This window comes from Sinohyriopsis cumingii, unplaced genomic scaffold (genome assembly GCF_028554795.1).
Source record: "Sinohyriopsis cumingii isolate HCF-2022 unplaced genomic scaffold, ASM2855479v2 utg001339l, whole genome shotgun sequence".
Classification (NCBI taxonomy): Eukaryota; Metazoa; Mollusca; class Bivalvia; order Unionida; family Unionidae; genus Sinohyriopsis; species Sinohyriopsis cumingii.
In genome coordinates this window covers 983,018-1,001,004 of record NW_028315985.1, presented here as the reverse complement: position 1 = coordinate 1,001,004, position 17,987 = coordinate 983,018, and the positions used below count along the sequence as shown (strand labels likewise).

The 17,987-nt window shown below is 34.6% G+C and overlaps 1 protein-coding gene across 7 annotated transcripts in view; it reads right to left on the bottom strand.

The window, feature by feature from the left end:
• LOC149772614 (uncharacterized) overlaps positions 1-17,987 on the bottom strand; it is a 419,962-nt gene that overhangs the window by 28,816 nt on the left and 373,159 nt on the right. For 6 of the 7 annotated variants that reach the window (XM_089947575.1, XM_089947571.1, XM_089947573.1 and 3 more), the window contains 2 exons: positions 10,624-10,923; positions 3,056-3,388 (listed from right to left, as the gene is read on the bottom strand). In XM_089947575.1, the coding sequence (XP_089803701.1) occupies positions 3,056-3,388; positions 10,624-10,923 (633 nt within the window). The remainder of the gene's footprint in view (positions 1-3,055; positions 3,389-10,623; positions 10,924-17,987) is intronic. The other variant, XM_089947576.1, reaches the window with a different exon arrangement.

Here is a 17,987-nt window from a genome sequence, read left to right as displayed (position 1 = left end):
ATTTTAAAGATGGGAAGATATAATATCTTCAAAAAGTTGAGCGAAATGCTTTTCAATCAAATGTTGAACCAATGACATATTACCCATTTACTCTTTAATCATTGCTGGCATGCTGGCAATACTACTGCATGAAAAATATAAAAACCTACAGACACCTACAAGAGAACATTTCAGGCACACATTCCTTACTCCTGAATAAAGTACACCCAACCCAGTGTTGATAAATCCTGAATAAAGTACACCCAACCCAATGTTGATAAATACTACTTCATGTCCATTTTCCTTATGAGCTGAGTTTCATAGATGTGGTCCAGTAACCGTATGAGGACCCTGTTTACAACTATAATGAAGTTGATAAAATACCCTTATGTGTCTCACTGTTTACAACTATAATGAAGCTGATAAAATACCCTTATGTGTCTCACTGTTTACAACTATAATGAAGCTGATAAAATACCATGGTTCTGACAAATCCCCAAAAGAGATGGAATGTACAAATACCTGATGCCAACTATGCAGAAACTGCTCATCTCAAAAACAATTTGATATATGAGACAAAAGATGTTAGCTTACACTGTTGCAAATTTTGATGACTAAACAGCAATATGATATGTATTAGAACCATACATATTAACATTACCATGCCAAAACAAAAATAAAAATTTAAACAGGCAAAATAAGTGTACATTCAAAACAGCAGTGAATGATGAGATAATAGAAAGATACACATGTACATATATCTTCTCCACAGAGATACAAGCTTGTCATGACATCAGACATAACGTAAGGCCTCTAGTTAAATTTAAAGAGTAAACTAATCTTGGCATGCACAACAAATGTACAAAGCCACAAGTTAGATTTATATAGTAAATATGACTGGCATGGACAACAAATGTACAAAGCCACAAGTTAGATTTATATAGTAAATATGACTGGCATGGACAACAAATGTACAAAGCCACAAGTTAGATTTATATAGTAAATATGACTGGCATGGACAACAAATGTACAAAGCCACAAGTTAGATTTATATAGTAAATATGACTGGCATGGACAACAAATGTACAAAGCCACAAGGTAGATTTATATAGTAAGTAATCTTGGCATGCACAACAAATGTACAAAGCCACAAGTTAGATTTATATAGTAAACAGGACTGGCATGAACAACAAATGTACAAAGCCACAAGGTAGATTTATATAGTAAATATGACTGGCATGGACAACAAATGTACAAAGCCACAAGTTAGATTTATATAGTAAATATGACTGGCATGCACAACAAATGTATAAAGCCACAAGTTAGATTTATATAGTAAATATGACTGGCATGTTTCAATTCACAATAGAAAATAAAAGGTCATATAATTTGTGATGTATGTACCAGTACATATGAAGTTGACCAGAATGAAATTGTGATGGAGCTGGTCATATGACTTGCATAAAAACCACTTGAAACTAGCAATGCAAATAGTCCTAACATACACTATAGCAGTAGGCTAAGTGTTAGTCATCTGACATGATAATACTAGGTTAGTGCCTGATAAAAATTGCATAGCATCAAGTAGAATGATATAGTAATCTGTCAGTCTGATTTCAGCAACACAGTCTAAAATATAATCTGTAAAATTCATCACCATATGATTCAGTTTTATTTACCAGAAATGAAAACTTAGACAGCAGACACCATGGGACATCAAAGTTCTCCGTCTCAATAACTTAGGGTTACAAACAGAGTGGAAAGCTGATAAGATTAAAAGCTCATAGACTTCTGATCCTTTTTTGAAGACAGATTTATGATGTGGCTCTATGAATATTTCAAATGATTATGCATCATGTCACAATAGGAATATTTAAAATGATGTATGTATTATGTCACAATAAGAATATTTAAAATGATGCATGCATTATGTCACAATAGGAATATTTCAAATGATGTATGCATGATGTCACAATAGGAATATTTCAAATGATGTATGCATTATGTCACAGTAGGAATACTTCAAATGATGTATGCATTATGTCACAATAGGAATATTTTAAAAGATGTATGCATTATTTCACAGTAGGAATATTTCAAATGATGTATGCATTATGTCACAGTACGAATATTTCACATGATGTATGCATTATGTCACAGTAGGAATATTTCAAATGATGTATGCATTATGTCACAGCAGGAATATTTCAAATGATGTATGCATTATGTCACAATAAGACCATAGTGTCATTGTGTTTAAGATCTAAGGGCAATTCATTCCACTTTGAATAAGACCATAGTGTCCTGGTGTTAAGATCTAAGGGCAATTCATTTCACTTTGAATAAGACCATAGTGTCCTGGTGTTAAGATCTAAGGGCAATTCATTTCACTTTGAATAAGACCATAGTGTCATTGTGTTTAAGATCTAAGGGCAATTCATTCCACTTTGAATAAGACCATAGTGTCATTTTGTTTAAGATCTAAGGGCAATTCATTCTACTTTGAATAAGACCATAGTGTCCTGGTGTTAAGATCTAAGGGCAATTCATTCCACTTTGAATAAGACCATAGTGTCATTGTGTTTAAGATTTAAGGGCAATTCATTCCACTTTGAATAAGACCATAGTGTCCTGGTGTTAAGATCTAAGGGCAATTCATTTCACTTTGAATAAGACCAAAGTGTCCTGGTGTTAAGATCTAAGGGCAATTCATTTCACTTTGAATAACACCATAGTGTCATTGTGTTTAAGATCTAAGGGCAATTCATTCCACTTTGAATAAGACGACAGTGTCCTTGTGTTTAAGATCTAAAGACAATTCATTCCACTTAGCTGGATCCTGGTAAGAAAAAGAATGTGATTGTGTTTTAACCGTCAGAACAATGAGAACATGTCTGTGTTTTAAGAGTGGGAACAATGAGAATATGAGCGCTGGAAGAAAAGTGTAAGTCTCTATGAAGTGTACACATGGATGAGGTCAGTTAGGTATATTGGACTGGAGCCATTCAACTATGTCTGTATAGAGAAGTTATTTTAACTTCTTTAAAAGGAAAAGCTTTATACAGACGAGACTTACCTGCTGCATCTAGATGCAATCTGAATTCCTTTGTTCCCAAAACATTCACCAACACCAGAGTGTAGTTATCAAAATCATCCTGTGTTAGATTCTGAATGAAAACATTTGCCACTGCAGTCTCAAGTTTAACTGGTATGCCATAAAACTTAGAATCAATGACACTAGCTGAAAGATTCATGGTGATCCTACTATTGTTTTGAAGTTCAGTCCCATTTTTCTGAAAGGTGAAACTCTCTATTGCTGGGTTGCTATAAAAGGGTATGGATATTTTGACAGAATGACCAGCTAACTCAGCAAAATGAAATTCCTCATCTTTCAATACAACTGGTGTTCCTAAATGAAAAAGAGAAAATAAGACTAGTGTGAACAGTTTATACAGTTAGGGAAAGACCATTTAATTTTCTGGTAGGGGAATGACCTTTTTAAGAAAAAGGTGTTTTCTGGCCCAAAAATAGCTTGAAAAAACTGTGCTCTAATTTCCAGAGAAAGAACCTGTTATATATTCCTTTATATTCACTGAACAAATTTAATTTTCTTGAGGCAAAAGAGAAAAGAATATCCCAGTACAAAAGAAAACATCTGCCATCCCCTCTCATGATTAAATGGTTAGCCTTGCAGTAGTATTGCCATTCTGTTTTACACATATATTTGACTTTTGTTATGTACATTTTACATAATTTAATTATTGTTTGTTGGCTTTCCTTTATGAATATATTTTATGTATATCTGTATTTTGTACTTCACCGTGTCTAAAATCAAGTTCATGGTGTACCTGACCAGTGACATTTATTTTGTATACTACAGAATACATAGCTAACATTTTCTCTAGGATTGTGGATTAAATATTCATATCATTATTACTAGTAAACATGACTTGGAATTAAAGATACAGTCTGATTCTGACCTTAGAAACTTCTAAAATGGAAGCTGCCATTAAGTTGACGGAGTATTCAGTATATGGTACTCACAACTGTGGTGAAATAGAGAAGTATTAATCTTGTTTACCTAAGAGTTATTCATTATTGCTTTATCATCTGAAGCAGATGATGCCTTATTGTTGTGTTCAGTTTTTAATTTGGTGGATTTATTTAAATTATTCACTGAAATTACAAAGTGACTAATAATATTCTTGGAACAAAACATTAATCTGGATAAAGTCGGGTACCACAAAAAATTTTGTACTGTGCTATTTCTTAATGTACCATGATATGTACCATGGTTCTGCAATTATATTAGAGATGAACAATTCAATGTTCTGGGATAGGAGCCTGACCCTTTTGTTTTAATTCTGTCTGACAAAAACTGGAAAAAATATCATCTCTGATTTATAGCAAAACAACAGTATATTATATCCATGATATTATTAGGGAAAAAAATATTAATTATCTTGAGATAAAAGAAAAGAAAATATTTCAGCTCAAAACAAAATTCACACCCCAAAACATGAAAAGGCCAATACCTTACAGTACATGAATTTCATATATGTATTTTAATTGTTGATAAAATTCAATTCTAAAAGCTTCTCTAAATTTGGACTGCGAAAGGCACAGTGCTGTCATTAAGACAGCCTATTAATGAAAAATAGGAAGTGTTGTTGCTGAAGCCAACAATTTTCTAACTACACTACTGATAATGGGAAAACTCTGAGTGGGATACCAACACTAGGGCAAGATATTTATCAGAGAGGGTCGTAAACATTAAGCACACATACTCAACAAACGAGTAAATATTTCGTGAATATTAAAAATTACATACAGTTCAAACAGAAAATAAGTGTACTTTTGAAAATTGAAGAATGATTCACAAGCCTTACAAAGGGATACATATATTTAATACATTCACATACACTAGTAAATAACTAAATATGACATATGCTTTGTTTGGGGTGGGTGGGTGTTGTTTAATCCATTTTTTTAAAAGTTGGATTTTGCATGAATCTGTTTCACAATTCATTTGACCATAGTGTTGGTATACATGACATGTGTCAAAGATGTGATTAAAGGATCAAAAATAGAATTATTTTTTTCACTATTGCATTTGTGACAGATACAAATGTTTTGTTAAAAAGGCCTGCTTTAAACCATTTTGTCATGAAAAATGAAAACACACTGTAAAGTCATTAAAGTCGTTACAAGATTCCTTGGAATTTCTATACATTCCTTATTGATGGTAACTTCTAATCTATTCTTAGTGTGAAAAAGTATAGTGGAATGTACCACCTGAATAATACCATGGTAAACTGTTTATCGGTCATACCGCGCTTCTGAATTTAGAATTATTATGAATTAATTCAAGGACATTTTGGATCATATTACTTTGAAAATTAAAGTGAATTTAGACAAGGACATTTTGGATTATATTATTGTGATACATCCAAATACATTAACACATCACCACATTACAGGCCATTGGTACAGTATCACATTCAAGACTACAGGCATATCAACACATTTAATATTGGAATTTGTTTGGAATACCACTAGAATTTAATTGAAACTTCATACATTTGGACTTGATATAAAACTTTTAGGACTATTTTTGATTTAATTCACAACACTGTAAGTTCTTTTTAAATTTTCACTTTGTTTTCTACGAAAAAAAATTATTTGTATAATTTTACAAAACTTTGATTTTGCTCTTTTTTATTACTTTTTTTAATACCATATAGTCATAACACTTCTCAGACTGGTGCTACACTATTGTCATAGTATTGCTAGTTTGTCTATGTATTTACACTTTTCAGACTGGTGCTACACTATTGTCATGGTATTGCTAGTTTGTCTATGTATTTACACTTTTCAGACTGGTGCTACACTATTGTCATAGTATTGCTAGTTTGTCTATGTATTTACACTTTTCAGACTGGTGCTACACTATTGTCATGGTATTGCTAGTTTGTCTATGTATTTACACTTCTCAGACTGGTGCTACACTATTGTCATAGTATTGCTAGTTTGTCTATGTATTTACACTTCTCAGACTGGTGCTACACTATTGTCATAGTATTGCTAGTTAGTCTATGTATTTTTTAATCTTCTTTTTTGGCAGTAGCATGTTTCCAGACAATTTCATAAGGAATTCATCTCATGGTTTGTTTTCCTTGCATCATAATGTAAAATTAATTGTCCAAATCTTAAACTGTTGTGTTTAATGTTTGCTTTGTCTTTGGGTGTTTTGCACCTCCCACCATGATGAACTTGCCAAACTGAAAAGGTGAGATTACAACTTGTACCTAAAATATTGGCAGTATATAAATATGACATAAACAGGACTGATTGTTTATAACATTTCACAGACTGGAATTTTCTGAATATTTTAACTAAGAAATAAACCTCAATGACAAATGAATTTTAATCATAAAAATGCAAAGTTAAGCATAATTATTTTAAAAATGATATTACCTTGACAAATGGGTTGTTTGAGTATTGAGCAGCATATAAATGTACTTTCTCTATGAAGACACAATGATGCAATTTGAAAATACAGCTGTCTTCTACACTACCATACAGACTGTAATGAGATGAACACTACCATACAGACTGTAATGAGATGAACACTACCACAGACTGCAATGAGATTAACACTACCATACAGACTGTAATGAGATGAAAACTACCATACAGACTGTAATGAGATGAACATTACCATACAGACTGTAATGAGATGAACACTACCACAGACTGTAATGAGATGAACATTACCATACAGACTGTAATGAGATGAACATTACCATACAGACTGTAATGAGATGAACATTACCATACAGACTGTAATGAGATGAACACTACCACAGACTGTAATGAGATGAACATTACCATACAGACTGTAATGAGATGAACACTACCATACTGTAATGAGATGAACACTACCATACAGACTGTAATGAGATGAACACTACCATACAGAATGTAAAAAGATGAACCCTAACACACAGATTAAAATTAGATGAACACTACATACTGACTGTAACAAGATTAACACTACTATACAGCCTATAATAAGATTAACACTACTATACAGCCTATAATGAGATTAACACTACTATACAGCCTATAATAAGATTAACACTTGCATACATACTGTAATGAGATTAACACTACTATACAGACTATAATAAGACAAAAACCACCATACAGACTGTTATGAGATAAACACCACTATACATACTGTAATGAGATGAACATTACCATACAGACTATAATAAGACAAAAACCACCATACAGACTGTAATGAGATGAACACCACCATACAGACTGTAATGAGATGAGCACAACTATACAGACTGTAAGGAGATAAACACTACCACTCATGCTGTAATAAGATGAACACTACCATACAGATTATATTGACATGAACACTACCATACAGATTATAATCAGATGAACACTACCGTACAGAATGTAATGATATGAACACTACCATACATACAGTAATAATATGAACACTACCATACAGCTTGTAATTAGATGAATACCATACATACAGTAATGAGATGAACACTACCATACAACCTGTAATGAGATGAACACTACCATGCAGCCTGTAATGAGATGAACACTACCATACATAATGTAATGATATGCACACTACCATACAGCCTGTAATGAGATGAACACTACCATACAGACTGTAACGAGATGAACATTATCATACAGAATGTAATGATATGAACACTACCATACAGACTGTAATGATATGAACACTACCATACATATTGCAATGATATGCACACTACCATACAGTCTGTAATGATATGCACACTACCATACAGTCTGTAATGATATGCACACTATAGTCTGTAATGATATGCACACTACCATACACACTGTAATGAAATGAAAACTAAAATACAGACTACCATACAGAAGGTAATGAGATGAAATAGTAGCAAGTAAGTGCAATGAATGATGGAACATGGAGGACAATACAATTATGATTATGTTAGTTAACTGACTTTAAAGACAAAAATATTGTGTATTTGTATACCCTACCATGACCGGTATAGAGGCATACAACATAGTGTTTATCCATCTGTCTGTCAGTGACACCTTGGTTAATTTGGTGTTTATGTCATGCAACATAGTGAGGCATCTGTGTTCCATTTACATACATGCCACACATTATTTTTTTATATATGAATGTAATCATGTCTGTATTTGTGCATATTTGTGTGGTTTTTGTGTATGTATATGATGGTGAAACATTAAACTGCAATGTCTGCCTTGTAGTCTTGTTTTTATGTGTTAGAAGAACCATACAGCTTAATCACATTTGTAAAACACTGCTTACTTTTTCTCAGTTGCTTACATTGCACACTCTCTAGAAACGTCCCCTCCAACTTACATTGCACACTCTCTAAAAATGTCCCATTCAACTAACATTGCACACTCTATAAAAATGTCCCCTCCAACTTACATTTCACACTCTCGAAAAACGTCCCATCCAACTTACTTTGCAAACTCTCTAAAAATATCCCATCCAACTAACATTGCACACTCTCTAAGAACGTCCCCTCCAACACTGTCCAATGTCTGAACATGCTGAAGGCTTGTACATTGTCTAAAAACGTCCCATCCAACACTGTCCAATGTCTGAACATGCTGAAGGCTTGCACACTGTCTAAAAACTTCCCATCCAACACTGTCCAATGTCTGAACATGCTGAAGGCTTACACACTGTCTAAAAACTTCCCATCCAACACTGTCCAATGTCTGAACAAGCTGAAGGCTTGCACGTTGTCTAAAAACTTCCCATCCAACACTGTCCAATGTCTGAACATGCAGAAGGCTTCCACACTGTCTAAAAACATCCCATCCAACACTGTCCAATGTCTAAACATGCTGAAGGCTTGCACACTGTATTATATCTTCCCATCCAACACTGTCCAATGTCTCAACATGCTGAAGGCTTGCAAACTGTCTAAAAACTTTCCATCCAACACTGTCCAATGTCTGAACATGCAGAAGGCTTGCACACTGTCTAAAAACGTCCCATCCAACACTGTCCAATGTCTGAACATGCTGAAGGCTTGCACACTGTCTAAAAACTTCCCATCCAACACTGTCCAATGTCTGAACATGCTGAAGGCTTGCACACTGTCTAAAAACTTCCCATCCAACACTGTCCAATGTCTCAACATGCTGAAGGCTTGCACACTGTCTAAAAACTTCCCATCCAACACTGTCCAATGTCTGAACATGCTGAAGGCTTGCACGTTGTCTAAAAACTTCCCATCCAACACTGTCCAATGTCTGAACATGCTGAAGGCTTGCACACTGTCTAAAAACTTCCCATCCAACACTGTTCAATGTCTCAACATGCTGAAGGCTTGCACTGTCTAAAAACTTCCCATCCAACACTGTCCAATGTCTGAACATGCTGAAGGCTTGCACACTGTCTAAAAACTTCCCATCCAACACTGTCCAATGTCTGAACATGCTGAAGGCTTGCACACTGTCTAAAAACTTCCAATCCAACACTGTCCAATGTCTCAACATGCAGAAGGCTTGCACACTGTCTAAAAACGTCCCATCCAACACTGTCCAATGTCTGAACATGCTGAAGGCTTGCACGTTGTCTAAAAGCTTCCCATCCAACACTGTCCAATGTCTGAACATGCTGAAGGCTTGCACACTGTCTAAAAACTTCCCATCCAACACTGTCCAATGTCTGATATTTAGTAGCAATGGCATCAGCAGTAGCAAAAGTAGAAAAATGCAGAATATTAAATTATACCAGTATCTTTAGTGAAATAGTTCCTATCTGAACCTGATACAATACAGATGCATGTTGACAGGGTAGCACTGCAAAGTATTACAAGATTCTTTTTAAAGAGATAGGTTTCAACTGACTGATAATGTGTGAGTATTTTAAAATTCATTTCATCGCACCGTCATATCATAACATACTTTCTGTTGAATAGGGTAAGTGTTGAAATGACATTTACATTAGACTGAAATATTTAAATTCTGCAATTTGGAACCAAATCATATAATGTAACATTTAGGGATCTTTGTTGTGATGGCTATGTAGCTACACATTGGTCAAAATAATCTGTATAAAAGACAGACACATATAATGTAACATTTAGGGATCTTTGTTGTGATGGCTATGTAGCTACACATTGGTCAATATAATCTGTATAAAAGACACACAAGCACATTGATTTATATGCCAAACAACTTGATCACCTTGTATGCACCACTGTAACTATGTACATAAATACATACATACATGCATACATACATACATACATACATACATACATACAAGAGACATTCAAGTGAACAATATCGTCAGAAATAATAATTTGGACTAAGCATATAATATGCCTAACATTTATCTCATTGGAAAATCTAGACCAAGGTCATGACCTTTTAACCTTGAAATCTTACAAATAACATCATACAAATAAAGATCAAAATATAATATCAATGAAAAAGAATAAAAGGAGCATGCTGATAATGGGAACCAATGACTACTGTCAAGCAAGCTGTTATGAAGGCAATTCATCCCATTAAGCAATCTTCCCAAGATTCCTTGATCTCTAAATATACATGCTTGTTTACCTGTGACCTTGATGTCTACAGCACCAGTCTGTTCAAGCTTCCCATCAATTCCTGTAATATTATTGTCAACGGAGCAGATGTAAGTCCCCATATCCTGAAGGGATAACCTCTCTAATTTCAATGTATTGTGATCCGAGTTTGGAGTTCCCTGAAGATCCAACCTGATAATCTTATCTCCCCACATCTGCTTCCAGGGATGAAACATATACTCAGCTGGATGTCCTCTTGCTTCACACAAGACAGTTGCAGTCATATTCTGAAGGGTTGTACCATTGACTGTCACACTCACATCTGGGGCATCTGGAAAAAGAGATCATATTCTGAAGGGTTGAACCACTGACTGTCACACTCACATCTGGGGCATCTGGAAAAAGAGATCATATTCTGAAGAGTTGGACCATTGACTGTCACACTCACATCTGGGGCATCTGGAAAAAGAGATCATATTCTGAAGGGTTGAACCACTGACTGTCACACTCACATCTGGGGCATCTGAAAAAAGAGATCATATTCTGAAGGGATGAACCACTGACTGTCACACTCACATCTGGGGTATCTGGAAAAAGAGATGATATTCTGAAGCGTTGGACCAGTGATAGTCACACTCACATCTGGGGCATCTGGAAAAAGAGATCATATTCTGAAGGGTTGTACCACTGACTGTCACACTCACATTTGAGGCATCTGGAAAAAAAGTTCATATTTTGAAGGGTTGGACCAATGACTGTCACACTCACATCTGGGGCATCTGGAAAAAGAGATCATATTCTGAAGGGTTGGACCAGTGACTGTCACACTCACATCTGGGGCATCTGGAAAAAGAGATCATATTCTGAAAAGTTGGACCATTGACTGTCACACTCACATCTGGGGCATCTGGAAAGATTGAGATCATCTATTTCCTTTTGAACAGAAAATACAAATTCTGTCAGAATAAATGACCTATGAACACCCATTAATGAATTACTGCTTAACTGGGATCACTGTAACTAAATTACTAATTAGAACATGAACTGTCTGATAGTCATAATGCAACCATCCCTGTACCATGTGTTTGTCAGAATCCTTGCTAAACTCTGACATGTGGAACATTTACCTAGAAACATGGAAAAAAAACCTTGCTATAACTTACTTCCCATTGCAAAATTTCAAGTAATGTTTCACAAGATACTCAACAATAATGCCTAACCAAATTTTCATTTTTAAAGGATCTCCTATGCTAATGATTAGGACAAGTTGATTACATCTTATTAACAGGCCATGGGCCAATCATACTGTGGGCATGAGTAAGACAGTTGATTACAGCTTATTGATAGGTCATAGGCCAATCATATTGTGATTATGAGTAAGACATAGTTGATTACAACTTATTGATATAACATTAGGCCAATCATATTGTGAGCATAAGACAGAGTTGATTCCAACTTATTGATAGGCCATGGGCCAATCATATTGTGAGCATAAGACAGAGTTGATTACAACTTATTGATAGGTCATAGGCCAATCATATTGTGATTATGAGTAAGACAGAGTTGATTACAACTTATTAATAGAACAATAGGCCAATCATATTGTGAGCATGAGTAAGACTGTTGATTACATCTTATTTACAGGCCATAAGCCAATCATATTGTGATCATGATTAAGACAGCTTATTGAAAGGCCATGGGCCAATCATATTGTGACCATGAGTAAGACAGAGTTGATTACAACTTATTGATAGGTCATAGGCCAATAATATTGTAATCATAAGTAAGACAGAGTTGATTACAACTTATTGATAGGCCATAGGCCAATAATATTGTAATCATGAGTAAGACGGAGTTGATTACAACTTATTGATAGGTCATAGGCCAATAATATTGTAATCATAAGTAAGACAGAGTTGATTACAACTTATTGATAGGCCATAGGCCAATAATATTGTAATCATGAGTAAGACGGAGTTGATTACAACTTATTGATAGGTCATAGGCCAATAATATTGTAATCATGAGTAAGACGGAGTTGATTACAACTTATTGATAGGTCATAGGCCAAAAATATTGTGATCATCAGTAAGAATACACAGGTAGTATTCAATCAACCATATGATTTCACTATTTAAGGTTACAAAATTTAGAAAGTAAAATAAATAAATTATTGTATTCAATCTTCCTTGTTGACATAACTGTTAGTAATGTCCAGAAGTTACTATAAACAATAATTACCATGCAATGTTTTTTAACCTAATGTGACCTCTATGATGAAACACTAGCCCTTGTTACAGGACCTAAAATGCAATAAAAAGAACATTCAAAAAGTAATCATTGTTATTAAATACGTCTGCAGAAGCTACTATTATAGTCAACCATTGGAACCCATAATTTTATTGGAAAGAAAACACAGGCTTTGAATTAGCATGGGATACCAACCAGGATAGCCACTATTATAAGCATAATTACCATGGGATAACAACCAGTATGGCCACTATTAGAAAGCATAAGTATCATGGAATAACAACCAGTATGGCCACTATTAGAAGCTTAATTACCATGGGATAACAACCAATATGGCCACTGTTAGAAGCATAATTACCATGGGATAACAACCAGTATGGCCACTGTTAGAAGCATAATTACCATGGGATAACAACCAATATGGCAACTATTAGAATCATAATTACAATGGGATAACAACCAGTATGGCCACTATTAGAAGCATAATTACCATATAACAACCAGTATGGCCACTGGTAGAAGCATAATTAGCATGGGATAACAACCTGTATGTCCATTATTAGAAGCATAATTAGCATGGGATACCAACCAGTATGGCCACTATTAGAAGCATAATTACCATGGGATAACAACCAGTATGGTCACTATTAGAAGCATAATTACCATGGGATAACAACCGGTATGGCCACTATTAGAAGCATAATTACCATATGATAACAACCAGTATGGCCACAGTTAGAAGCATAATTAGCATGGGATAACAACCTGTATGGCCACTATTAGAAGCATAATTAGCATGGGATAACAACCAGTATGGGCACTATTAGAAGCATAATTACCATGGGATACCAACCAGTACGACCACTGTTAGAAGCATAATTAGCATGGGATAACAACCAGTATGGCCACTATTAGAAGCAAAATTACCATGGGATAACAACCAGTATGGCCACTATTAGAAGCATAATTACCATGGGATAACAACCAGTATGGCCACTGTTAGAAGCATAATTCATATGTCAGTAATTTTCTTGATTAGCCACTACATGTAAGAACAATTTATTTTCTCATTCACATAAAACACAGTTAATCTGCTGAATAACACCAATCACAATGCGTCATGTACAATCATGAATCAGAAAATGAAAATGTTACTGTTAAATAAACAAAATCCCATTCACACCCACAATCGTCAGAATACAACTTCTGTGTAGGCGAAAATGTATATAGTATGAAAAAATCTACATCATCATAGATTAAACAATTTTATTTTACCTATACTAGTAAAGCCAGTAAATGATGAAATATCAGTCACGATGAGCTTTGTTGTATTCCAATGGTGTGTTATTGTATTCCAATGGTGTGTTATTGTATTCCAATGGTGTGTTGCTAACAAAGATTCATATCATTATTAATTTCATGACTCTAGCATGAACATTATCTGAAAAATTAATGTCAGACAGCAAATTTAAGCGAGACCATTCACTGTGATATAGTACATATCAGTTATAATGACCTACAACTGAGATAAGGAAGTTGTTTTATCAATAAAGCATCCTCTATTCCATCACCAAGTTTCATGATTCTAGAAAATATAGTATGTGGATATCATTAAAAAATCTATGTGGTTATCAACCAAACACAAAAAGTTACCTGAGTGAAACTTAGGCAATAGTGATCTTGTTTTGTATGGATATGATGTATTAAATCATCCAGCTTAATGATTCATACATGAACAGTTAAAACCCAAAATGTATCCCATGTAAAGCAGGAAATGTGGGTCACAGTGACCCATGTTTCTGTTTAGGGTAAAGCACTTGTCAATATGCATCCTCTGTCACGCCAACATCTATACATAGTTGCTGTTGATGTTGTGGGCTTAAAACTGTTTTTCAGCATATTATAGGCTTTACATGGTGGTCAGTTTAACTGGTGGAGGAAGAACCTCAGAAAACCCTGGGAATAAACACTGTAACATGGGAAGAAGCAGCTACTGGCAAGCTTTCTCACATATCCACACTGGCCAATCCACAGGGACCCTGTATGTATAATGAGTGTTTCATGAATATAAGTATAGTAGCTTTCATACTGGGTGCAAAAAGCATATATGGCTACAAGCTAAAACTTAACCTAAATCAGTAAAGATGCCAACTGTAAGTTACAGTATTTTATTTTGTTTTAAAGAAATGCTACTAACAAGGATGCATATGGTCATCTAGTTTCATGATTCTAATTTTAACATAATCTAAGAAATACAACTCCAAAGCTAACCAAAGCCAATGAAACATGAAATATTGATGAGTGATCTATGTATAAGACAAGTAATTATCAAGATTAATTCATTCACCAAGCTGCATGACTTCAGGTGACACAGTATATATGCTGAGTGACAAAATTCAGCTAACTGTGATACATTAATAAAGACCATACAACTAATGCAAATGTACCATCTTTGCCTTACAATTTAAAATGCCTCAATTTTGTTCTTAAAACAATTGTCCTGCTAATATACAATATATTAATACTGTTCTTGTGCTGCCAATATACTGGATACTAATACTGTTATTGTGCTGCCAATATGATGTTTACCAATATTGTTAATGTGCTGCCAATATATTGGATAGAAATACTGTTATTTTGATGTCAATATGATGGATACCAATACTGCTAGTGTGCTGAAATGTACTGGATACCAATATTGTTACTATACTGTCAAAATACTGGATACCAATACTGTTTCTGTACTGCCAATATACTGGATATCAATAATGTTACTGTGTTGTCAATATACTGGATACCGATAATGGTACTATGCTGCCAATATACTGTATTTCAATAATGTTACTGTACTGTCAATATACTGGATACCAATACTGCTACTGTATTGTCAATATACTGGATACCAGTACTGTTACTGTGTTGTCAATATACTGGATACCAATACTGTTACTGTGCTGCCAATATACTGGATACCAACAATGTTACTGTGCGGCCAATATACTGGATACCAATAATGTTACTGTGCTGCCAATATACTGGACACCAATACTGTTTCTGTACTGCCAATACACTGGATACCAATACTGTTACTGTACTGCCAATATACTGGATACCAATCATATTCTTGTCCTGCCAATATACTGGACACCAATACTGTTATTGTGCTGCCAAAATGATGTTTACCAATATTGTTAATGTGCTGCCAATATATTGATAGAAATACTGTTGCTGTGCTGTCAAAATACTGGATACCAATACTGTTTCTGTACTGCCAATATACTGGATACCAATACTGTTATTGTGCTGCCAATATACTGGATACCAATACTGTTACTGTGTTGCCAATATACTGGATACCAATAATGGTACTATGCTGCCAATATACTGTATTTCAATAATGTTACTGTACTGCCAATATACTGGATACCAATACTGCTACTGTATTGTCAATATACTGGATACCAGTACTGTTACTGTGTTGTCAATATACTGGATACCAATACTGTTACTGTGCTACCAATATACTGAATACTAATACTGTTACTGTACTGCCAATAAACTGGATACCAATACTGTTATTGTGCTGCCAATATACTGGATACCAATACTGTTATTGTGCTGTCAATATGATGTTTACCAATACAGTTAATGTGCTGCCAATACATTGGATATAAATAATGTTACCTTGATGTCAATATGATGGATACCAATACTGCTATAGTGCTGAAATGTACTGGATACCAATATTGTTACTATACTGTCAAAATACTGGATACCAATACTGTTTCTGTACTGCCAATATACTGAATACCAATAATGTTACTGTGTTGTCAATATACTGGATACCAATACTGCTACTGTACTGCCAATATACTGGATACAAATACTGTCACTGTACTGCCAATAGACTGGATACCAATACTGTTACTGTGTTGTCAACATACTGGATACCAATACTGCTACTGCATTGTCAATATACTGGATACCAGTACTGTTTCTGTACTGCCAATATACTGGATATCAATAATGTTACTGTACTGCCAATATACTGGATGCCAATACTGCTACTGTATTGTCAATATACTGGATACCAATACTGTTACTGTGCTGCCAATATACTGGATACCAATAATGTTACTGTGCCGCCAATATACTGGATACTAATACTGTTCTTGTGCTGCCAATATACTGGACACCAATACTGTTTCTGTACTGCCAATACACTGGATACCAATACTGTTACTGTGCTACCAATATAATGGATACTAATCATATTCTTGTTCTGCCAATATACTGGACACCAATACTGTTATTGTGCTGCCAAAATGAAGTTTATCAATATTTTTAATGTGCTGCCAATATATTGATAGAAATGCTGTTGCTGTGCTGTCAAAATACTGGATACCAATACTGTTTCTGTACTGCCAATATACTGGATACCAATACTGTTACTATGTTGTCAATATACTGAATGCCAATACTGTTACTCTACTGCCAATATACTGGATACCAATACTGTTATTGTGCTGCCAATATACTGGATACCAATACTGTTACTGTGTTGTCAATATACTGAATACCAATACTGTTGCTGTACTGCCAATATACTGGATACCAATACTGTTATTGTGCAGCCAATATACTGGATACCAATACTGTTATTGTGCTGTCAATATGATGTTTATCAATACTGTTAATGTGCTGCCAATACATTGGATATAAATAATGTTACCTTGATGTCAATATGATTGATATCAATACTGCTATAGTGCTGAAATGTACTGGATACCAATATTGTTACTATACTGTCAAAATACTGGATACCAATACTGTTTCTGTACTGCCAATATACTGAATACCAATAATGTTACTGTGTTGTCAATATACTGGATACCAATACTGATACTGTACTGCCAATAGACTGGATACCAATACTGTTACTGTACTGCCAATAGACTGGATACCAATACTGTTACTGTGTTGTCAATATACTGGATACCAATGCTACTACTGTATTGTCAATATACTGGATACCAGTACTGTTTCTGTGTTGCCAATATACTGGATACCAATAATGTTACTGTGTTGTCAATATACTGGATACCAATGCTGTTATTGTCCTGCTAACATACTGGATACCAATAC